General features: G+C 40.2%; 1 protein-coding gene across 1 annotated transcript in view; it reads right to left on the minus strand.

Moving 5' to 3' along the window:
- ASXL3 (ASXL transcriptional regulator 3) overlaps positions 1-25,970 on the minus strand; it is a 157,037-nt gene that overhangs the window by 3,683 nt on the left and 127,384 nt on the right. Inside the window, 4 exon segments of the mRNA XM_014522402.2 lie at positions 1-3,023; positions 6,190-8,140; positions 18,126-18,231; positions 18,714-18,810. The exon segment at positions 1-3,023 is cut by the window's left edge and continues 7 nt beyond it. Coding sequence (XP_014377888.2) covers positions 1-3,023; positions 6,190-8,140; positions 18,126-18,231; positions 18,714-18,810 — 5,177 coding nt within the window.

Consider the following 25,970-nt stretch of genomic DNA (forward strand, 5'->3'; position numbering starts at 1 on the left):
GGTGGGGGAGGGGGAGGGTGCACTAATGTTTTATTCTGTAGTGTTTGTGAGGCACTGGCAATGTCATCACTTTCCTTAATTTGAATATTAGGGGAAAACACACTTCCTAGCCTTAGCTGGTGAGCGGCTGTAGAAAGACTGACCTCCCCCAAACCCTTCTGTTCCAGGTGTCTGTTGAAAGCAAACGCACTGCAGCCAGATGGGGCTTTTGAAGTAGGTTGCAACAAAGCTGCTGTAGGGATGGGGCCTCTTGCAGCCATGGACATTTGGTAGAAATGCTGTCTGTGTGAGGTACTAGCTTCTGCATGAAAGCTGCCATTTTTGTCAACATGAAATAAGCTCTGTTGGAAACTGCAGGAAGCCAGTGGCCTCTTCTGCTGCTTGATCTCCGGGCTGTGAGCAATTCTGTTCTGAACTGCATGCTTGTTCAGCCACTCTTGTTTATATGGCTGACCGTGCCCTAGTTGATTCATGTTGGAACTGATTATGCAAGGAGCCACTTTAACATCTGTGTCCATTGACATCTTCCCAGGCTCGCATTTAATTTGAGCATGGTCCCCTACAGTCCTGGCCATCCTCTTTTTCGGATGGTTTTCACGCTTTCTGATCTGCATTGGGATTATGCTGCTTGCTGTAAATCCTTTACCATCTGGATTGGGAGAGCTGGAAGGATTTTCAATAATATTTCTCTCAGACGCTGCTGTTTTACATACTGAGGTAGTTTGCAAAGGCAGGGGAAGCCTGTTAATTTCTAGTTTGGCTCCAGATCTGGGCTGCGGCAGCACTTTTTCCAAAGGCAGGTTGCCTTGCAGTAACTGGGTCACTAGAGGGTTGTTGGCCTCTACTGATGATAAACGACAGCTAGAGCTTCCAGCACTTGCAACTCTTTTTAGGGTTTCTGTTGTCAATGACAAAGAGTCCTCCATGGAATCTGTAACAGATGTCTTGGAGGTCTGTGTCGGCTGTGCACTTGTGGCTATTTCTGCAGTCTGGGAAGGCATTTCGGGTCCTGTAAAATCTTCAGTGTCCATCCTAAAGCACTTGTCAGATTCATTAGTTTCTGATTTAACAGAAACACCAATACTTGTCATCAAACTCCTTGACTGCAACTCTGACATCTGCGTGTAATTCAAAGGTTCAGTTTTGACATTTTTTAAACAGTTTTGCTCGGTATATTCTTTATGCTTACTTGAGTTTAGATGGCTGACCACTGGTTGGTCCATGTTCATTACCTCTTCATTGTGCCAGCAAATTCTGTTATTAGTGTTATACTGATTGGCACAGGCAGCATCTGTTTCATTTTTAAAGGATGAAGGACCTCGTAACTGCTCAGCAAAACCTTGGCTAGGAGCAACAACCTCAATTAATTTTTCTTGAGGAGTAAGAGGCACTTCTCGAAGACTTGAACAACCTCCTGCCTGCAAGTTTTTGCCACCTTGCTTTGTTGCAACAGTGATAAAGCTGGAACTGTGCTCGAGACCTTCATTAGTGACTATTTCAGGCCTGCTTATTACAGACACTTGAGGACATGCTATATTTTGTAAGGCAGTTTCTGTCCTCACAGGTCTGCTTTGCAGGTCTGTGCTGTTTTCTGCATTTTCAATGGAAGCAGCCAGCGACAAACTGGAGTTCAGTGTTGTAGTGTGATCAACAATGACTTTGCATGGTATAGATCTGTTCATGGCTGTCTGCGTAAAGTTCACTGCCTGGGATTTACCAGACACATCTATTCGGTTTCGTGTTCCAGAATTTTTTTCTAAGATATCAGCACTTAATTTAGTAGCATTGTCATAAGAACTTATTGTCACCATATTACCAGTAAACATTGAAATGGTTGGCCTTGCAACAGAGTCTGCTCCTGGAACTGCATCACTGCAACTTAAAGCTGATCTAACAGTAGTGTTAATGGATACAGTACTTTGCTCATTGCACCCACTTATGGCTATCTTGTCAGAAGAAAATCTGTTGGTAGTCCCCACTGGGGGAATCAGTACAGAACTACCAGAGAGATGATTTGGCAAATTACTTGCAATGGATGAAGCTGGCACAGTGGTATATTGACTGGAGGCTGCATTATTTGCACTGCTACTTGATATTGGCAGCCTTTTCTCATCAATGGAATTTGATAAGACTGCATTGTCTATCGAGACTGGAACATTACTGTTATCAATACATTTTGGTGCAACAGCTATGCACGGAGTATCAGCCCCTTGGATGGATTTCAGCATGTTCATATTACAAGCTGACACTGTTGGATTCGTACTGTCAACAGACATTAAAACAGAGGATTTATCAACAGAACTTGCAAAGGGAAGTTCTTTAATTGCTCCTGACATAGCAGTGTTGCAAACAGACACAGAGACTGAATTTTTATTATAAAGCACTGGCACACTGTTATTTTCAGTAGAGGTAGATGAAATAATTTTTTCACACAAATGTGGCATAGGTATATTTTCATCAGAACTGTGCACAGATATGTCGGTAGCAGTTTCTGGTAATGTAGCTGTATTAAGTGACTGCTGCAATAAAGTGGTCGTCTCACGGAGGTGAGTGGACTTGTTGCTAGGAGACCTGCAGTTAGGATTAACTATAATGACACCAGTAGAACCTTCAATCTTTGTGTCAGAAGAAGCTGAGATCTCCAAGGATGAGGCACCTTCCTTTGAGCTCAGCTGTGATTTTGCTTCTTTACTGGTCTGGAGTAAGTGGGCTCTGGCTTGATGCTTTGCAAATAGCTTGGCCTTGGTTTGCTCCTTGATATGTGCCAGCGTTCTTGTCTTCCCACCTTCGCATGGACTCCCCATAGCTCCAGAGACTATGCTTGCGGCTGCTGCCACCGCAGCTGCAGCTGCAGCCTCTCTCTGGGCTCTAGCTTGCTGAGCTCTTGCCTTGATATCTGCAAGAGTTCTAGCCCCAGTGTTCCTCCCACTACTGACCGACGTACTCGGGGAAACCCGAGGTTCTGGTTTGGAAACAGGCTGGCTCTTGATAATAAAAGGTGGCCCAATTTTTGAGAGCTGAATCTAAAAGAAGAAAAAGAAAGAAAGCAATAAATGAACAGGATCCTATACAAATTAAATTTCTTTACTGTCTTCTAAAAAGTTCAAGAACATACTAATGAAGGCAATTATTCTTCATTGTACTTAGGAAAAAGCTAAGTATTAAAGATACATTTTTATGATTTATCATGCTCTAACAGGACTAATGGTCATCTGTGTCAGCTTCTATGGGACCATCCTTTCATTGAGAGAGAAAGAGGACTGAAGTGAATGCAAAGAAAATGTTTATCTGATATAATTCATCATGCTTTGTTGACCTGCAGTGTACCTAGGAGGAAGAGCTCAATGGGCCTAGTGAAATGGGGCAGAAAAAGGGCCTCCTACTCAGTACTCACTGCAAGTATAATAATAATAGTCATGTAATGCTTTTTCTCCACAGAGTCTATTATTGGAAATTACTCTCCTTCCCCTTATGACACCAAGGTCAGGTACAGACATTACACTTTTATCAGGATAAGTGATTGGGAACCTATACCCATAACAGAACAGGACTTTGGCACACATACACTGGTTTAAAAATGGCAGAACCCGGTCTAAGATTTGCCCTCTCCCCTTCCCCCTCCCCACAAAAGGGGGAATGTGTGTTTGTTTACTACTGATCTAAACTACACCACTTACAGAAAAACATGCAACAAATCAATTCCACCTCAGGTTTTTTGAATATCTGTACCTAGCATAAGCACTTACTGTAATAAGCAACTGTAACTAACAAATCTTTTTCTAGGATGATGGAGGGCTGAGTTTCCCCTGAGACTGATTCACATCATGCCAAGAATCAGTCAATGGCAATGCCTTAAAAAGAGTAAATCTAAAAAAAAAAGAGGCTATTTTCCTCCCTGGCTCACTAAACCTTGTAGGAGATCTACCTAGTGTATCACCTGCCCATCACACACACACGTGTTTTCAGAATTAGGGCATAGGATCATTTTCCAAATCAGTTTCTATGCTGGTCAGCCAGCATCAAGCCAGCTGGATTTTAGCTTCTTAATACAGATGTGCACCTATCAGCTGCTAGTCTCACAGGGTCTCAGTGCTAACTCTCACAACTTCCCTTCTAGGAGTAACGGAGATGGGAATTGTGGGTGGGTTACGGGAAATAAGAAATACATCAGAATGCTTATGGGATATAGACAGGACTGTTTTTATAAAGGAAAGATAACAGCAGTCAGTGGCATCGCCTCTGAGAATTAAATATTTACTCAATAAAATAAGCATTAAAAATGAATTTCCAAAATAGTCTATAGAATTGCCTGCCTCTTGCAGTGTTTTGCTTCAGTGAACAGCGTCCCTTAAACAGTCTTTAAAGGTAGGAACTGTAGACAGACTAACTTGCTGTGAAGGACTGACAGAATTCCCCCCACATTACAAAGCAGTGTGAAACAAAGTTCAAATACTACAACTTATATAAATTTTATTCATAGTACAGAAAAGACCATAGCAGCTGAACCTTAGTCAGGCAGCTTTACCAACAGGCTTCTCCTTGTCAATTCAATTCTTGACCTCTGCTTAGTTACTGGCCTATGCCAGTTACTTCCCATTAAGGTGGTGGTTTGTGTAATGTGGAAACTTCTGTTAGGAACTGGATAGAATGAGACCAACTCATTTTGCATGTGCCAACAAAGACCCTTCAGATGGTAGCAATTTTTGGTTTCTACTGAATGTTGATGGGTTGTACTAGCAAGATGCCATTTTCTGCAACTACTCTCTTAAATCATTTGTTTCCCCTCTAATTTAAACATATTGGACAGTTTAATAGTTAGTAACTCTAACATACTTTTCAACATCTGTTCATTTACCACCTTACAGGTACTTTGAAACATTTTGTTTCCCATTTCAGCAGCACAATATTTTTATCATATTTTGTATAAAGACTGATAAAATGGTAGCAACCTATTTGACTATTAATTTATTGTGGGGGGGGGGTTCTCTGTAGTAACATATTTTTGTAACTAGATAGAATCCACTTATTAGGAGAGAGTCCTTCAAAAAAAGAGAGTACTACTAAACTTAGAATGGACAAGCTTCTGGTTGCATAACTCCTTATGAACTACCACTGCTTATAAATGCTGCACTAGTGTGGTTGATACATTTCCTGTATTTGCCCTCCTGGCCAATGTAAAAATGTTCAATGATTGCAGCAGTTATAAATAATGTAAAAAGGAACAGTTCTGACTAATCAGGAACTTGCACTGCAAAAGAAATGGTCTGTGTATTGCCTTAAATAGTCGCACACAAAACTTTGGATGGACAAGACATAAGAAAAACTGAGACACTAAATAAAATTACAACTATATTACAGTTAATCTATAGTAGAATCCATATGACCATTATCCATATGACTTCCTCCTAACTACGTATTAGGAGAAGAACTTTTCTACTGAAGTTAACTTAAATAGAAGAAAGAGATGTATAAAGGAATAGGATGTTTTGCCTTTTGTTTTACTACTAACAAAGCTATCTGCATTCTATTAAAGATGTTCTTTATTATGGTTAAGCTTTTGTTTTAACATAAGTCATCTGGGAAATATTATACTTCAGCCATGGGTCCCACCGTGGCAAAGAAATGGATATTACTCAAAACAGAGTCCTACAGTCTTTGCCCTGCCCCTTTACTGGATTACATCACTGATTAGTTTTCATGAGAATGGTGCTGGGGTAATGACTTTTCTAGTGTAACTTATTTGAAGGTTGAAGGTCTTCAACTTGAAGAAAAACAGATGGTAAGAAAATAAGCCCCTGATTGTGAGTATTGTAGATGTGTTCATTACCAAATATAGCAGGAAACTTTGTGAAAATAATGGGAAAGTTCCCCGAATTTAAGTTAAATATATCTGGAAAACTTTTCCTCGTGTGAATGCAGAATTAGAATAAAAGAGCTTGCTCAACAACTTCAAAACACAGAAAACAATACAGAGGACAGTACCTAAGAAAAACAGGAAAAAAAACCCCCAACATGGAATCAGGCAGGAGATAACTTATCTTTATGCTGTATACCACTGGTCCTCAACCAGGGTGCCATGGCACTCTGGGGAGCTATGAGATCCATTAAAGGGTGCTGCAGAGTGCAAACCCAGGGATTTCAAACAGTCTAATGAAACTGAGAACCACTGCTTTATGCTGTTAGCATTACCTTGAGGGGTGGGACACGTGGCTCTTCTCTGGGTGGCTGCTCTTTCTCAAAAGGACTCGTCAACAAAGCATTCCGATTAGACAGATCGTCTTCTATCCTAGCTCTCTTCTCTTTGCAGATTCCAAAACTGTGCTGCTCTGCGGTCTTCCTCTTTGGGATCTCTGGGTCTCTAGTTTCATTTCTTACTTCAGGAGACTTTGTTGGTTCTAATGACTTAGAAGAATGTGAATTCTCCAACCGGCTCTGTGCATTAGTTGGTGGTTTGTAAGCCTTACTTCTGCACACTTCTGAGAACGAAGCCTTCTCTAGGAATGAGGTATATAGTTTATCCTGGGGTTTTGATGGAAGGAGTTCACTGTTTTTACCCACCGTTGCTTCTGATAAAACAGATACTTCTGATGGTGAGAGTGTATTTTTCTTTTCAGCTCTTTGCTGAACATTATTTTTAATTTTGATCACTTCTGGAGAAGAGTGTTCTGGAATGGAGACAACATAGGATTTCTCAATTTCAGAATGCGATTTGCAAGACTGATGACTCAGGTTTTTGCTCTGGGGCTCTTCCAATAATGACATTTCAGGTATAATGGTCTGCGGACCCACTTTCATATTTTCAGGTGTATTCTGAAACTGTTTTTGATGCACAAGATTTTCCTCTTGAGGAACCTTAGGAATGGAAGAGGTTTCTTCTCTTAAAATGGGAAGGGACTCTTCAGACAAACATGGGGATTTTCTTTGCTGTAGAATAAGTCTTTCACTCCTTGGAGAATTAGAAATTGGAGATGTTTCTGATGGAAGAGGTAAACTGGTTGCCAGAGATGTTTCAGAAGTTAGAAGCACAGAAGACACTGAAGAGGTTTCTGATGTTAAAGGTACATCAGACATTGGAGAAGTTTCTGATGTTAAAGGTAAATTAGAAGCTGGTGATGCCTCTGATGTCAAAGGCAAGTTTGACATCAAAGATGCTTCTGAGGTTACAGGTGAAGTGGACATTGGAGATATTTCTGACATTAAAGGTGTGTGTAGATTTTCATCAGAGGTCTTCTGCTGACTATCAGCATCAATATTTTCAGTGCTGGAAACCTCAGATGAGCAAGCTGTTTCAAGAGATGCTGGAGTACAGGGCTCCTCAGAAGTGGACTGGGTATCACCCCCTGGGGATGCAATACTGACACAAGGCCCCTCTGGGCTTTCAGAAGAAAAGGAAGTTTCAGAAATACAAGCATTTTCAGACAACCGTTCCTCTGGATCACTCTGTAGTTCCATATCCACAGCAATGCCTCCAGCAGCGAATAACGAGCCCTCTAAACTGGTGCTTTGTGTCTCTGAAGTACTTAGCTCCTTTGTAGACTCAGGATCCTTCCCTGCTGCATCACTGACAGAGTTTATAGATGAAGCAGACTGTGCAGGTGATACACAGTCCTCCAGCTGGTCAATCACAACTGACATTTCTTCCTGAGGACTTTCTGATTTCAACTCCACTTTAATTTCAATGTGAGACAAAGTATCTATTACATCATTCATCACAACACAGGACTCTGAGCTATCTGCAAGTTGCACTTCCGTTTCATTGTTTGTAGCACTAGGATTTACCGGATCCTCAGAAAACTCATGTTCTGTTTTATGGTTCTCCTCCTGGCATTCACAGATACTGGTCTCAACCTCCTCAGCAATCTCCTCCTGAATTACTGATTCTTCAGGTATCAATATATCCTCTGACTCTGATTCTGTCATTAGAACTTTGAGTGGAGCCTGCTCCATGTTACTGAGAGAGTGACAATAATCTCTTTCTTGGGGAGGTGGAATTTTAGTGCTTTTCTGTTCATGCTCCTCAAATGTTGCTTGCTTAGAAGGACCTGGTGTACCAGAAGATCCACATAGTAAGCTACTCTCATCTTCATTACTGTTCTGTACTGAAGTGAGCTTCATAGATTCTCCTCTTGACATTCCCAACCTAAACACAAATCATGCATGTTAAAATGTTTTTCATGACAGAAACAGTTAAGGCATGGCTTCATTTTTCTCTTATGCCTATTACTCAATGCATGTCATAAAGATGATACCATTGTGTTAAAAATAATGGGTTAGATTCAACATCCCAGCTGAACATTTCATTTTATACAGTTTGGAAAAAACACACTTCTTAACCTATTTTAACAACACTTTGGGATTTGGAAAACTTTAGAAATGTTAAATATGCAGTTTAATTTTCACTATTTAACTGTTTCATAATTTCGTTCAATTTGCACATAACAAACAGATTGTATGGATTCACTTTTATTTATAATCTGTTTCAGTTCTTGGTTATATTATATTAGTATCGCAAATTCCATAGAAGAAATGTTAAACTAAAAATATTTCTACTAATATGAGTTTTAAAGAAACCCTCTGTGCTTCCCCTTTCACCTATATTTTTGGACCAAATTAGCTGACATCATGCATTTAAAATTGCACTTCAAATAGTCATTAGGTTTCAAATGGATAAAAGAATGCAAGTATTTCACTTCGGTTTTACAAACCTCTAATTATTTTTTTAATGAAAATTACATTAACTTGACTTCATTCTCATTTTTTCACATCGAGTCTATTTTACAGAGTATAAAAATACCAGTTATACACCTGCATGTTTTTTATTACATTCTGTTTCAGCAGACTATAACTACTTCATTTAAAGTATTGAACTATTTTTAAAAGATTTGTCTATGCATAACAGATTCATCAGATTTCATTACAATTATAAAAATAATATTATCCTTAAGTACAAAAGAAGAAACATTTTTATAATCTGTATGCTTTCCATTTTTCACAGTACAAAGACCTGAACCAAGAGCCCTTGGTTACCTTTTCATTCTGACATATATTTTTTCTCATTCTTACCCGAGATGGATTTTTCAATAATTTATGTATTATTATGTTTCTCCACAGAAAGAAAACCAAAACAAAACTAGGAATTGCTGATCATTGGTTTAAAGTTCAAAAATGACAACTGAATCTAAGAAACAGATCTACCTCAGAAAAAAACTTACTCAAAGCACCTAAACTTGTGAGGCCTCCAACATCCTCATTTTTCTTTGAAGTCAATGGGCTTGGATGATACTCAGAACCTTTAGGAAAGGGGGCAGATAACTAGATGCTGTATAAGCCTCTAACAAAAGCTAAGCTATGGTAGATGAATAGATATCGTAGCTCTAATGATCTTATGTCAATCAGGAATAATTGTCTGTGGCCCCATTTTCATATTTTCGGGTATATTCTGAAACTTTTTCTGATGCACAAGATTTTCCTCTTGGGGAACCTTAGGAACGGTAGAATATAACTGAATAAATAAGAGATTTTATGCAATCACGAAAGATATTGACAAATTAACCAAGAAACATGGATTTGAACAACTTGTACAGTATGGATAAAAGACATTGAAAGTTCTATATTATCCAAGCATGGAATAATCAACGAACAAATCCAACTTTTGGTCATATGTTCTAGAAGTATAAAATAGACAGTATCGGTGACTGTGACAGTAAATAGGTGTGTTGCAAAATAATTGATCAAACATTTTGAATGAAGAAAAAATTCTAGTCTCAAGGAAGTGAGGGAAAAAAAACCCAGATAAACCAAATATATTTGAGAGTTTCTGTCACTGAGATGTCCTCAAATATATTTATCCTAATAATTTCACTGAAGGGAAGATGTACAAAGAAAATAATAAAAGGACATAGGATTAACATGTTAGGAATATCTTCTTGCTCCTGACAGGACAAATCAGAAATACTATATAGTCTTAGAAGAGAAGTTCATATGAAGAAAGAAACTTGAAGCACAGGAGAATCTAGATATCACTTTTTTAGGCAATGGTTTGCACAATAAATGGCTATAACTTAAAGAAAAAGAGACCCCAAGCTTGTAGTAAGGTAGAAAATATCCCCACGACAATAAAGGTGTCCATTGTACTGACAATGCCTAAACAAGCAGCTGTAAGATTACTTTGGCAAAGTCTGATAGCAGCCAGCCTTCAAATTAACAACCCCCCACCACCGAGCAGGGATATATAGGGGATGATACAGTAATCAATATCAAAGGGAAAATCAGTGGGACAATGTTGGCACTTAATTGAATGGTTAAATCTGCATTAAAAGTCAGAGGTTATTGGTTTAAAACTTGGCCCTAGAGCAGGGGTGGGCAATTATTTGAGCTGAAGAGCCACTTAAAAGTTTTGGCAAGCTGTTGAGGGCCAGGGAGATGCCAATTGAGCCTATCTGACAGGAGCCTGGGGAGGGAGGGCTGCACCCTGTACTGTTCTGCTCTGCTGCAGCTGGGGCACGGCTGGATAGCGCACAGACTCCTCCTGCTGCCCCCCCCCACTCTCCCCCTCGCAATGCCCATCCCTTCTCCCCCTGCCTGGCTTTTTGCTGGTGCTGCGCAGTCCTGGCACCATGGCCACTGGCAGCAAGGCCTGCATGGGACAGGGCATGATGCAGTATGTTAAACAGCCATCTCGCCAGCTGCAATAAGCCACTATTGCCTCACCATGCTGGGAAAGTCAAGGGTAGCTGCCCCAGGCTAAGCGCCCCAACAGCCAACATGGATGCACTTCTTTGTGCTGCCACAGCAGCAGCAGTTCATTGCAGCAAGTAGGCAGCGGGACATACTGAGCATAATGCAACGCATCTCATCCTGTTTACGCCTGGCTGCCAGTGGCCGCAGTGCAAGGAAAAATTGGAAGTCCTTCGAAGTCACTGCACATGCATGGAACTATGATGTGATTGGAATAACAAAGACTCTGTGGGCCTGGAACAATGTTATGAATGCATATAAACTGTTCGGGAAGGACAGACAGGAGAGAAGAGGAGGAGGAGTTGCAAAAGAGCCATATGATTGCTCAGAGCTCCAGTATGAAACTGGAGATAGGCCTATCAAAAATCTCTAGGATAGGGTAAGAGGAGAGAGCAACAAGGGTGACATTGTGATGTGGCTCTGCTATAGATCACCAGAGCAGGAGGAAGTGGTGGATAAGGCTTTCTTCAAACAGCTAGTAGAAATTTCCCCATCACAGGCCCTGGTTCTCATAGGAGACTTCAATCATCCTGAGATCAGCTGGGAGGGCAATACAGTGATGCGCAGGCAATCCAGGAAGCTTTGAGAGAGTGTTGGGAACAACGTCCTGGTGCAAGTGTTGGAGACGCCAATTAGGGGCCGTGCTTTTCTTGACCTGTTCCTCACAAACCAAGAAGAATTAATGGGGATGTACTAGTAAGTGGGTCCCAACCTTTTCTACACTGCAGACCGGCACAGGAGCAGGACAGGGCACATGGAGCCGGCCACCCCCCACATCCCTCCCTGGGGCCTCCCTACTGCCCAGCTCCAACCCCACATTTGACTACTGGTGGTGGAAGCTGACTACCCAGGTGGACAGATGGGGGACCAAGTGGGGGGCCTGCACCACAACTCAGCAGCCAACCCTTTGTGGCCTAGTACCGGGCTGCAGCTGGGTGGTTGGGAACCTCTGTACTAGTAGATGGGCAGCAGCAACCACAAGATGATCGAGTTCAGGATCCAAAGAAAAGGAAGGATGGAGAGAAGCAGAGTAAGAATCCTGCACTTCAGAAAAGCAGACTTAGACTCGCTCAGGGAACTCATGAGCAGGATCTCCTGGGAAGCCAGTCTGAGGGAGACAGGATCCAGGAGAGCTGGTTGTACTTTAAAGAAGCCTTACTGAGAGTTCAGGAACAAACCATCCTGATGTACAGGAAGACTAGCAAGTATATCAGAAAACCAGCTTGGCTTATCAGAGAACTCTTCAGTAAACTAAATCACAAAAAGGAAGCTTATAAGAAGTGGAAACTTGGACAAACAACTAGGAAGGAATATAAGAGTATTGCTTGGGCATGCAGGGATGAAGTCAGGGACAGTGTGGGTTCCTTACTGAATGGGAGTGGGGTGCAACCTAGTGACAGGGGAGGCAGAAAAGGCTGAAGTACTCAATGCCTTTTTCACCTCTCTCTTCACAGGCAAGGTCAGCTCCCAGAATACTGCACCTGGCAGCACAGTATGCAGAGAAGGTGAACAGTCAACAGTGGCAAAAGAACAGGTTATGGACTATTTAGAAAAGCTGAACATAAACAAGTTCATGGGACCAGATGAGATGCACCTGAGGGTGCTGAGGGAGTTGGCTGATGTGACTGCAGTGCCGTTGGCCACAATCTTTGAAAACTCATGGTGATTGGGAGAGGTTCCAGATGATTGGAAAAAGGGAAATATAGTGCCCATCTTTAAGAAAGGGGAAGAGGATCCAGGGAACTACTGACTGGTCAGCAGATCCTCAAGGAATCCATTTCGAAGCACTTGGAGGAGAAGAAAGTGATTAGGAACAGCCAGCATGGATTCACTAAGGGCAAGGCATGTCTGACCAACCTGATTCCTTTCTAAGACAAGATGACTGGCTCTGTGGATGCAGGAAGAGCAGTGGGCATGATATACCTTGATTTTAGCAAAGCTTTTGATATGGTCTCCCACAACATTCCTGCAAGCAAGCTAAGGAAGTACAGGTTAGATGAATGGACAGCACGGTAGCTAGAAAACTGGCTGGATCATCAGGGTGAAAAAGTAGTAATCAATGGCTCAATGTCTAGTTGGCAGCTGGTATCAAGTGGAATCCCCCAGGGGTCAGTCCTGGGACTGGTTTTGTTCGGTATGTTCATCAACAACCTGGAAGATGGCATAGAGTGCACCCTCAGCGAATCTGCAGATGACACCAAGCTGGGGGGAGCAGTAGATACACTGGAGGGTAGGGCTGGGATTCAGAGTGACCTAGACAAATTGGATGATTGGGCCAAAAGAAATCTCATGAGGTTCAACAAGTGCAAAGTCCTGCACTTACGAAGAAACAATCCCATGCACTGGTTCAGGCTGGGGACTGACTGGCTGGGCAGCAGCTCTGCAGAAAAGGACCCAGGGTTTACAGTGCACAGCAAGTTGAATATGAACCAGCAGTGTGCCCTTGTTGCTAAGGCGGCTAACGGCATACCGGGAAGCATCTGTAGGAGTGTTGCCAGCAGGTCAAGGGAAGTGATTATTCTCCTCTGTTCAGCACTGATGAGGCCACATTTGAAGTACTGTGTTCAGTTTTGGGCCCTCCACTACAAAAAGGATGTGGACAAATTGGAGAGAGTCTAGCAAAGGGTAATGAAAATGGTTCAGGGGCTGGGGGACATAACTTAGGAGACCGAGGGGATTTAATAGCAGCCTTCAACTACCTGAACAGAGGTTCAAAAGAGGATTGATCTAGACTGTTCTCAGTGGTGAAAGATGACAGAACAAGGAGCAACCATCTCAAGTTGCAGCATGGGAAGTTTAGGTTAGGTATTAGGAAGAATTTTCTCACTAGGAGGGTACAAAGACACTGGAACAGGCTACCCAGAGAGGCTGTGGACTCTGCATCCTTGGAAGTCTTTAAGACCCAGCTAGACAAAGCCTTGACTGGGATGATCTAGATGGGGATCGTCCTACTTTGAGTAGGGGGTTGGACTAGATGACCTCCTGAGGTCCCTCCCAACTCCAGTTCTCTATGATTCTATGACTGTGCAACTATAGTGCCCACAGGAAGCCAGGCAGGGGGGATGGATATGGGGGTTAGGGGATGGAGGGGAAGAGGAGTCTGCACACTGCATGGCCCAGCCCTGGCTTCAGCAAAGTGGAGCAGCATGGGGCACAGCCCTCCCTCCTCAGGATTTTAGCCGCAGCTGGCAGGCTGGAAAGGATCAATTAGCAGGCTGGATATAGCCCATGGACCATATTTTGCCCACCCTTCCCCCTGAACTAACAGTATCACCACTGCAACATAAATCTCTTAAAAAGAGTAAAAAGAGCATTTGCTATGGAATGAGGCCAATTAAATGAAAAATCTATAAGAACATAATATAGAAAGTACCATAATGGGTCAGACCTATAGACCATCTAGACCAGTGCTGTCTCTGGCACTGGTAGGAGTGGATATTAAAGCGAGAACATTGAAAAAAAATCATGGTTTGGTAACAGTGGAAAGAGTTTATGTATCTGGAAATACACATACTGGTCAAGGATAATATGTCTATTGAGAAAGGATACAGTATTTGAAGGAAAGTTGAGGAGATGCATAGAGTAGACACAGGAAAAGGGACAGAGAAAAGGAAAGCAGGAAATAAAATGGATATAGGTGAATGACAGTAGGAGATCTTATATTAAGGGAAATGAGCAGATGTATGAAAAGGTATAAAAGACATAATGTCTACAGTCCAGATAGAAAAGGCTCTCCAGTACCTTTGAGAGCCATGAACTCAAAAGGGTTGTAAATAGAGTGATCCCAATGGTTCTCCATTTATTAGAGGTCCTCCTCTAAGTAGATGATGAAACTGCAGCCAAATAATGGAACATTTCTAAGCAAATTAATTCAGCTGAGGGGATGATAAAGTGCCACTGATTGGAGAGCAAAAAGTCAAATTCCAGTATGAAACCTATTTTTCTGTCATTATAGCTTAGTCACGACTTGGATCTAATGGAATGAATTAGCTCAGTGACAAATCAAGAGTTAATGGAATTAAGGTATTTGAAAGTACACAAAAATCTAAAACATCTAGAATAAGCCAAAGAAAAAAAACAAAACAAAAGCTGGAGACACACAACATGATTACTAGAGTATTTTAGCATATATATTAATCTACAGTAAATTTAGTCTGTAGTAAACAGTAGGGCTGTGTAAAGCTTTGGGTGCTGCTTCAATTCGGAGGAGATTCGGCCTGATTCAGCAGCCGAATCTCTGAATCAAAATCGAATCAGGAGACCAATAAAAAGGTCCAAATCGATTCCAAGCTTTCCAAATCAATTCGGAAAAGATACGGAGAGCTTGGCAGATTCGGGCGGTTCCCATTTGCCATTGCAGGGAGCTGGACCTGGACTCCGTGCTGTTAAGTAGGGGGCAGGGGTGGGAGAACAGGAGAGGGGACCATGGGGAACCCCTGCCAGGCCCCATCCCCTACCTGCTCCCCCAGCTCCCCTGAGTACCTTTCATCTGCTTTCCCAACCCCACCCCCATGGCTGCCCCGCCCAGCCCCAGCTCCTGGTTCTTAAAACAAAAGCCCCCACTCACCGGCTGCTGCCAGGCGGGGGGGCATCCCCATTGCCCCCCACTGTGTGTGTGTGTGTGCGTGTGTGTGTGTGACCACCTGCCCCCAGCTCCCGCCTCTTTAAAAAAAAAAGAAAAAGCCCTGCACTCACCAGCTGCTGCAGTGGCCATCGGGGCTTCTGGGGGCCTGGGGCACGGCCCCCCCACGCAGTGTGGGGCAGCAGGGATTGCTCTCCCCCCGCCCCAGCCCTGCCTGACAGCAACCATTGAGTATGGGGCTTTTTTTTTTTTCCCAAAGAGCCGGGAGCTGGGGCTGGGAGAGTGGGCGGGGGATAGGGGCTCGTGACAGAGGCCCCCAAGCAGCTTGGGGCAGCGGGGATCAGCCTCCTGCCTGGCAACAGCCAGTGAGTGGGGGCTTTTTTTTTTTTTAAAGCCAGGAGAGGTTGGGGCCAGGCAGGGCAGCCACTGACAGGGCTGGGAGAGCGGGTAGTGGATGGGGTCTGTCTGATTTGGAGATTTGGCCGATTTGGCGGCAGCTGAATCTTCAAATCAGATTCAACCAAATCAATTTGGGACAATGATTCAAATTACCAAATCGAATCACTGGCCCCTGAATCAGCTGAATCCAAAGCGAATAATAGCCACTTCGCACAGGCCTAGTAAACAGCAGACAAGGTACCAGCTCTCCCAAGCTATCTATCTGCAATACGTGCTTTTAGGGCTTTTGGCCACCAGGTGGCAGAGACTTGTTTGGCTGGGATCAAATACTCAGTCCTGGATGAAAATAACATAGGGTGCAGACATATGACATCCCACATACTAAACCTCCCCACATAACAAAAGTTGCTACTTATTTTTTTCAAGGAATAACTTTACCCTCAAATTGAGCAGGGTTCTTCATCATACATCTGTTCTATTTTTACTTACACAGTACAGTCAATTTATGACAGTGAAAGTGTCATATGTCTACACCTAAAATAAAAAACAGACCTAACAGACAGCATGCGACATGAAAGCCGTTACAGAAGCTGCCAAATATTCAGCAGCACGACATGGCAAGAAGCAGAGAAACCAGAAACAATGAAATGGCAGCAGAAATAGCCAGCTAAGTAAAACACAGGTGAAAAACAACAGGTGGAAGAAAAAATAACTCAAGCTCCGTACTGTGGTTAGAAGAAATGTTGAGTGAAATGGCGCCATGCATAATGATCTGCAAGTCAAGAACCTCTTGTAACAAACAACATGTGTCATCAGCATTGTAGACTGAACATTATCTGTCAACCATTGTGGCAGTCAGTATTCAGCCAGCATGGCAGGACTCCTGGCTCCTTTTAAAATCATTAATACTACCCCCTGTGGATGTGTTACCCATCAGTGAATTTGGAACACTGTTTGCTAAAAATAAGGGAATTGTTTTTTCATAGTTGTGCTTAAGCTTCTAGTAGTCGTAGAAAGTCCCAAGGCAATCCCTATAAGCAGCCTTCCCCTCAATACAGAGTTCCGTAACTATGCCTTTTGTACTAGCATGCATAATTAAAGGCCACCAGGATTCTTATATAAGTGGCTAACTAATACATATATTTACATGAAGAGGTCAACAGCTGGAGTAGATCCAGTTCTCCAGGCTTTCAAGGAGAATGCTTTGCCATTTAATCAAAAAGAGCAGTTCTGTTACACTAAGGCATCAGAGATGCTTTCACAGTAGGATAACACAAAAATGGTGCAGAAATAATGCTCCTGTAGTGAGAAAACTGCCAGCACAAAAACAATGCCAACTTTAAATTAAGTCCTTCAATTTCCTGCCTTGTTTTGCCCAAATACAGCAGGGGTCTCAGACCAATAGCTTGTAGAAGTTTGATGTGTGCTGCAAAGTGCAGACATAACGCTCTGGTTAGCACCATAATCTTACATGTAGTTGTACATAGGCTTTGGTGTATGAATACCCATGATTTTGTAAATAGATGGTGCTTTAAAATAACAAAATTAAAACAACCCCTCAAAACATCATAATGTTCATATTAAGCATATGAATTATCCAGAAGCTTTATATAACGTACTAATACACTAAAGCCATTTCAAAGTTACAATTGCAAATAAACTGCTTGGACCTAAACTTCAAAAGAATTCTAGTATTAATGGAACTTGAGACTCCTGGATTGACTTTTTTAAATGACATTCTTCTAAACCCTTCCCCCCCGAATAAATGACCGTACTTATATGGCACAGTCATAATGACATCAGAGGAAGGATGCTGATTTACACCAGCTAAGAACCTGGACCAATACACCTAATTTTCTTTATCCATTTGTTGCTGTTTGTTTATCTTTTCATCTCCTCTCTGAGGATAAGATTAGTAAAGTTTTACTTTCCCAGTTATTCTCTAGGCCATTTCACCTCCACCCCTCTATGTGACTAGCACAATGAAGCAATGTATAACCTAAAAACATCTTATTTATTTAAATAATTGTTCCAATGAACTCCTCTCACCTTAAATCACCTATTGGTATTAGGTTTTTTAAAAGCTTTGTTTATAATGTTGGGTAAAACTGAAATACTTTCTTTTAAAATAAATAAATCATGCCTATACTCAGTTCTTCTCTTGTGTCTTAAGTTCTTCCTAGAATTATTTTTTATGGATAAGCAACAAATACCTGAAAATGAATTTTAATGTAAGTGCCGACACACCACTATGATTTCACCCACAATTTCTTATACGGGGGGACTGCTACCTTCGATACTTGTTTTACTATATTTTATAGCATGACTGCTATGTGAAGCAGGGAAGTATCTTTTCATTTCCTTCTAAAAGAAAATGAAAAATGTTTTTTTTTGCTTCAGTACTTACTTTTCACCATAAAACCTCTCAAAGAACTTTTCTTTCCAAGGTTCAGTTTTCTTTTCTTTTTCAATCTCTTGTCTGATGCGCAACTGCATTTCTGGAGTAAATTCTCCTATAAAACAAATACTAACATATTGAATAAAAGTGGTCAAGGTTTACTCTAATCTGGGATTATTACATATTACACACAGGTAAATTATACTGCTGTTTGTGATAGTCATCAACCAAACCATTCAGTAAGAATTTGATGCCAAACAAAACTGAGTGTGGTCTGCAGGATTTCCATAAGGGTATAGCTTTTGGTATTTTCAAAATGTATTGGCGGGATTTAGTCACGTGGATTTACGTTTCTGAAGCTGACAGTGATGAAAATGCTTATTATGTGCATTTTTTAAATTGCCCACATAAAACTACCATAGCAAGCTGTAAATTATTAACTGAAGAGAGATTTTTTAGGCTAAATTCAAGTTCAACAATTACTGTAGCTGAATTCGCTTTATTACATTTTTCATTCTAAATGTTTTTCTCAAGTGAAAAAGGCTCTCTCTATTAACACTATTAATATTTGTTAAAGCTGATAATAAGTAGAGTTACCTTCTGCCAATCGTTGTTTCCATCCCTGTGCTGCATATGCAAAGAATTCATTATTTAGAGCAGAACTACTGAGGCGCAAAACTCCATCACTTCCCATCTAGAAAATAAGTTGATAGTAGCAGAAGATACTGTCAGAAATAGCTTTAACTAAAATTACATAAGAATAGAGTTCCAATTAAGGGAAATGGGGAAGGATGGGAAGTGGGAACAACAAAGAAAATCAACCTACTAGTATTAAAACAGCATTTCATTATGGTCGTTATTGTAAATGCAAGTGGCCTAATCTAGCATCAATGTGCCTACTCCAATAATCATCAGTATTACTGGTAACTCAATTTACAAGTGATTGATGTAGTTTAATAATAGCCCTCTATCTTGAGTCTAATATGTCTAGTTTTATACAACTAAAAGTCAAGATCATTATTCTACTTGTGCATCTGCCTGAATACAGTGAAAAACAAATTAATTAAATGTAATGAACACAGTAACTTTACTATATTCCTCAGTGCTGAAGAAACCTGGCTCTCATACCACAGTATACTATGCATACTGACAAGAGAGCAGTTAACAATAAAGTTTGCATAACAGAAACTATGAAAAGCAAAAAAAAAAAAAGAAAGAAAGAAAAGAAAGAAAGAAAGAACTAGTGCAACCTCATTACTAAAAGCAAAAACATGTACGTGTAACGTTGACTGCATTATAAGGTTGAAAATGGGGGAAGCGTACTATAATTAGTATTTATTTTTACTAAATTTGTAAAACTCATAAAATTATTTTAACTACCTAATCTGATTAAGAATAATTATAATAATGAGTTCCCTTTACTGTCTACTGAACAATTCTTTTCATTCCATGGGGATATGTTGAAATAATGTATTTAGGATTTTACTAACTGGGAAAAAAAATCAATAAATAAAATATATTAACACCTGTTAGTATCACACAGCCATTTGCTTTAAAAAAAGGATAAAAGAATACCACATAGAAAGGAGGTCAATTTTGCCCAGTCAAAGGCACCTCCACACCATAGCTTCTTACACATCCTTTCAGGTTGCTAAGAGATAAATGCTTGACAATGTCCTCTGTAATCTGGTGGTACACAGTGGTACACTTCTTAGCATGCCAGCACACAGGTTTTAACTACACGGACAACCCCAGGCACCCTCTTTTTTCTCAAAATGGGACACAGAAAAGAAGCTGAGTACACAGCCACAATTAATAATATATAATTAATCAATAATATATAGATTGAAGTCCACCAATTGACCCTACTGAACAACTAATACCAACTAATTCTGGTATCAGGCTTCAAACCAGTTCTTACTCATTTAGTTATTTCACAGCACATGACCTACCCCACAACACCTCTTTCATGAACAAAGGTGCACAAGATACATTTTAAGATGCAAACTGGAGAAAACAGGAAGACTGTGACAAAGATGGATTCTGGAAGCCAGGTGAGAACTGTAAAGGCACTGATACAGCAAGAAAAAACTAGAAATGTGTGCTAAGACATTATCACGGTCCTACAGAGAAGATGGCCCTGCAGCAATTATTGTGATTCTTTACTATGATTAGCCCATATGACACAGAATGGAGAATCGCAAGCAAAGGATTAAAGTAATGAGGGAAGTATCAAGAAATATCAAAGCGTAAAGAACAATGAACGTAGAAAGGAAGGACAAGAAGATAAGAAAAGACAAAAGCTGACAGAAGAGGGCACAAATGCTGTAGGAGAAAGGTGATATGATAGGAAAATGCCCTTGATTCTCTCTGGACAAAATAACTAAGGGTTGAAATATTTAAATTCTAACTTCATGTCTTAAAATTAGATGTTTTAAAAGCATGCTGCTTTTGCTTACAAGCAAAATATTGATCCCTTGAAATTACCATCTGCTAACTTCCTAAGAAAAATTCCATGCAGCACTCACACATGTTGAATATGTGATCCTAAAGCAACTTTAATTTAAAGGCAAATGTCTAAGAATAAACACCTGTGCCCTTTTAAGTCCATGCAAGTTTTATTGTTGGCTACACTAAGACCATAATTTCATCCCAAATCTTCAGAACAAAAAGAACAACAGACATGAAACTGCATCAGTGGAAAAGAAAAGAAGCTCCTGTCACGAACTCTGTTGGCTAGAGCCAAAACCACAGCAGAAGGTTGCTAGAAGGTTGCTCTATTGCCTCTCCCAATATAGCAGGTTTATGTATTGCTGCTGCAGTGATCTACCCTCTATGCATAACCAAATCAAGGTTTCAGTCATGCATTATTTGGTCAGTTTAGATGCTAGTATGAGTCAAAGGAGGGGCACCATTCTAAAGGTACCTTCAAGAAAGGGATGCTGTAAAGCAGCAGAAAATTAAGTATCTATTGTGATATTATACAGTTTACAAGGACTCAGGAATTATGTTGAGATGACAAAAATAGTTTTTAGAGTTATACAAAATTATATAAAGATATGGAATGGGAAAACAAGGTTAAATGACTGAAAACATCACCTTTAGACTACAATGGGACTAAAAATTCTTGAGCCAACTTTGCAGAAACCAGTCATTGGGTAAAAATACAGCATAACAGGCAAAATGTGAATACTTCCAACATGACCTAGAAAACCACCTCGTGATCCAGAAAATGGAATCATCTTAATTAGAGGAGCTGCTGCCCACAAACTACTTTTAAAATAATCTGAAGGAACTGATTTAGAATGAAAAAATAATAATAAAAATAACCATGGAAGCAGTAATCACTAGCTAAATTAACACAAAGTCAAGCAGTGATTCTCAAGTGGTGTCACAGCACCCCCTTGAACCCTGGTTCCCCACTCACCTCCCAGACCTCATGTATTCTGCTGCTCATTCCCTGCCCCTCTGACACTCAGAGCCACCCCCATGTGCCATGTGTGCAGCCCAGCACCTCGTCCCTGCCAGCTGGATGTCCCCAAGCTCTGTCTGCTTTGGCCCTAGAGCTGGAGATCAGGGGGGATTGGCATAGGATAACTAAGGGCAGAAATTGGCCTGCCAGCTCCTGGTTCCCAGCAATGACATAGACCCCTGTATAGGGAGTCCAGATGTACTGGGAGAGATATGCAAGGCTAGGCAGAACCAGGGGAGCACTCCCCACCAGTGGTCTGAAGAGGTGAATATTATAATTATACTTTATATTACATTTTAATATAGTAATACATTAGTAACATGAATCAATACTATAGTTCTAATGCTACTAAATTGTGAAAACTTAGAGAGGTGACTTGAACCTAAGTTAAGAATCACTGAAGTTAAGAATGGAATAACACAGTGCAGGAGTAATAGATTTCAAGTGAGCGAATTTTGAGAGACTCAGAATTCTAGCCGCATGCAGCTGCCATTAAAGTCTATCAGCATGAGAAAATGCTGCCGAATCCTAAGAGTCACTGGGCTAGATCTGACTCCAAATTAATCAAGGAACAGTCAAAATCTCGCTCTGAAAACAAACAAGAAATAAGAAATGGCCAGCAAGCGTGACTGCCAGAGGTCCTCAAAAGATTGAGAGTAAAGAAAACCTTCTCTGGAAATGGAAAACAACAAATGTGCACATATAGTTAAAGCTTAAAAGGAAAAAGAGAGAACGAAAATAGCAAAGCAAGTTATCAGCAGCCAAAAAAGTTGAAGCGAATAAAAGACAACACTGTAAGGAGAGAGGAAAAAAACAAGTGCTAAGGAGAAAGTTGGCTCACTAAAAAATGAAGAAAGGACTCAAGTAAAAAATAGCAGGGATTCTGAACTCCTTTTTATATCTGTTTTCAAAGAAACAAAGAAAAAATATGAACATTCAAAACATGCAAAATAAGCTACTGGTCATAGTAGCAGTTAAGGAGAAGACAACGGAATACATGAAAAAATAGCATATGTTATATAAATCAGTTGGCTGAGTGATACAAATCCTGTAGGATTAAAATAAGTTGTTGAATTTATAGCAGTTCTGACATTATTGCTGAAAATTTATAAACAAGATGCTGCAATATTGGAGAAAAGTAAACATGATTTTTTTTAAAGTAATCCCGGACAATTAGCAGCCTGAAAATCTCACTTCAATCTCAAGTAAAAGCAAAGATCAATTACTAAAGAAAAAACATTGCATGTTTGAAGTTTGGATTCTCTAGTTTTTAAATCTACAACACTTTCATCAGGTATAACAACTGCAGAATTGAGTCTGTAGAGGGGGGGAGGACAACTAGAGCACTAAGCAAAAAAGCTTTTATAAATCCAATGCGCCTGGTGTGATTTATTTTGATTGACAAAGATAACATTATTGCACAAAAGGAGCATACAGATGTTTTATATTTGTATTCTATCTGTTACTGTTTCAAAACCAGAGCTGGATAAAGTATTTACTCTATGGATCAATCCTATATCACCACAGAAAAAGACTGGATGACCAAATAAGTCACATTCTATCTTCATTTAATTTCAAAATGCTATGAACTACTTTATTTTAAGTAGTAAAGAAATGGGTTCAAGGATTGCAAGGGAATATCGTCTGCTTTAAAATATTGAGCTCCTCTGCATTCAATGGAGCAAACCATAAATAAGGAAGTGTCCAACAAGTATGAAAAAGAAATAAGGTTTCTCATATGATCTTCAAACAAAAAGTTTAGCAAGCATTCATGATGATAAGAAAAAAAATGCATGCTTTTAATCCTATTCTTAATATACTAGCCAAGTGAAATTGAACTTAAAATTTTCTACAGGATATTAAATTTAAAAGGAGGATTAAGTGTCAGGTGGTGAATAATGTATCAAAACCTTTATGTGTCTTGTCTACCTCCAAGGATGCATTTCTACTTGACCTGAAAAAGCATAAGTAAGAATTAAAATTTCTGAAGCCAAAGGGAGTATTTACTTCTGTATCCTCTGCCCATAGAGACAGCACAATTAACCACTAGAGCTAAATTAGAATTTGAAGAAACATGCCAATAAAGCACTTTTTAAATACGCTATTAATTTTTATGGTCTTTAAGAAATGCTGTCCAACAGAGACAGTGTGTTAATGAGCTGGAACAACAAACATTTCTTGAAAGGTTTATGTTTTATTCTGTAGGGCTTTGAATTCATGTTTTGTCTGATTAAGCACAATGGTGATGTTAATTTTAAAACACAAACAATTCTTTTATGAAGAATTTGCATCAAAAACTTTAAAAAGTAATTCTTCTCTTTTCGTTAAGGGAAAAAAAACACTATTTTCCCCAGCTGTAGTGACTGTTACATTACAATGTTAAACATTAGTAACAAGAAGTTAAATTGACAAGCAATTTTCCTGTCAAACTCTAGCTTAAATCTTTTTCTGACAGTTTCCACTGAAAGATCTGCATGGCGATAAATGTGGCAAGGTTTTCTGTAGTTCCACTTGAATGTGCAAGCTGGCAGTTCAGTGGAGACGCAGCAATATTCACAGAGGTACATTTTGCTCCATACAGTTAGTATGTTAGGAGCCTCTGAACTGACAAGTCCATCACTTCTTCCACCAAGGCAATAATTTTTTGCCCCATTTATAAAGCCATCAATAATTGATATTATGTAACTAAGTTGAAGTATCTTATGTATTATTAAATTAATTATTACATACATGAGCACCTTTCTCCCAAGAAGCAATAACATATATAGAAAATGTGAACACAGTAGATTACAATACTAAAATGTATTACACTCAATATTAAAAGAAAGGTCCTATTTAAGTTAAGCGCAGTATGTCACATAATTATTCACTTACATACTGCTATTAAAATGTCCTTTGTGCTTTTTTTGTGTTTTTTGGAAGGGGGTTTTGTTGGGGGGGTTTTGTCGGGGGGGGTGGGGAACAAGCTTGTCGAATTCCCACAAGATGCATAATTTCTGCTGGAAATTGGGGTGTACGTTATAAGCAAGGACACAGAATAACACAAGTTTGCTGCTTAGCTTCTGCTGGACAAAAGGAAAAGTAAGTCTATGCAGGGAGCAAAAGAAGAAGCACACTTAGCTCTCTAGCTCCTGCTACTCAGTTACTTACTACAAGGAAAGATTTTCTTTTCATTGTCTTTCAAAAACAAGATACATATCTTAGTCCATCATATTAGTATTCGAGAAAATACAGGAGATGCAAAAAGATGGAGGTGATGAGAAAATACACCTTGGGTGTTGGCAGATGTAAAACACTCCCAGAAAACGGTGCGTTAAATTTGGCATGTTCCTGCACCAAGCCCTGCACATGCCCAGAAAAGACAGTGTTGCTTCAACCCGGCTCGCCCAATGTCTGTAAAGATCGGGCACTTTAGTGGGGCTTTTTTGATACTTTTATCAAAAAGCTGATTGAATCAGCTTTAGCTGAAAGCATCCAAAAGCCCCACTGAAGTGCTTGATCTTTACAGACACTGCAGAGTCGGGTTGAAGTAATGTGCTGGATTTTTTTGTTTGTTTTTATTTTTTTAACATCTTCAAGCAGCCATTGACACCTGTATCTTAATTTTTTTTTTGGTATGTTACGCTGGTTTTGAAAGCATTTAATACTGGCAAAAGAAAAGCAGTTTTATGTGGCAATACAGGCTTCAAGCTATCAAAAGAAAAAATATACTATTTTTTGTATTGTACACATGAATGTTCTATAATTTTATTTAGGTCTCTGGGGCCAGCAAAAGTTTTATAAATGTGGTAAAGAAATATGATACAAATTTTTCACAACATTCTGTCTACTTTTTGACTAAATGTAGTTTGTTTGACTGACCATGGAAATTCCGGCAGGACTTCCTCAGCAAGAGGTAGAAGTTAGCGCAGGAGGATGCAGAAAAGGATTCTCCCTGAGGAGGAAAGGAGAATGATACTTCCATAGTTTCCACACACAGACTTGTCCCCTTTCTTGAAGACAGTCATGATGTTGGCATTCTTCAGGTCCCCAGTGATCTCCTCATTGTTCCAAATCTAAAGAATAAAATTTGTGGAGTTTCAGTACCAATTTCTTGCTGTCAGCCTTGTAGATTTCAGCAGGTATGCCATCTGATCCAGTAGCCTTGTTTTTGGTTTCTTTGATGGTACATCAGACTTCTTCTAGGATAGGAAGGTTGGCAAGGGATCCCCCTAAAAGTGTTGGGAGATGGACTTGGTGGTGGTGGTATCTACCACAGTCAACTCATGGTTCAGGAGTGCCTCTAAGTGCTCTTTCCATCTAGCTTATAGATTCATAGATGTTAGGGTCGGAAGGGACCTCAATAGATCATCGAGTCCGACCCCCTGCATAGGCAGGAAAGA

This window comes from Alligator sinensis, unplaced genomic scaffold (assembly GCF_000455745.1).
Source record: "Alligator sinensis unplaced genomic scaffold, ASM45574v1 scaffold88_1, whole genome shotgun sequence".
In the NCBI taxonomy this organism is placed as follows: Eukaryota; Metazoa; Chordata; order Crocodylia; family Alligatoridae; genus Alligator; species Alligator sinensis.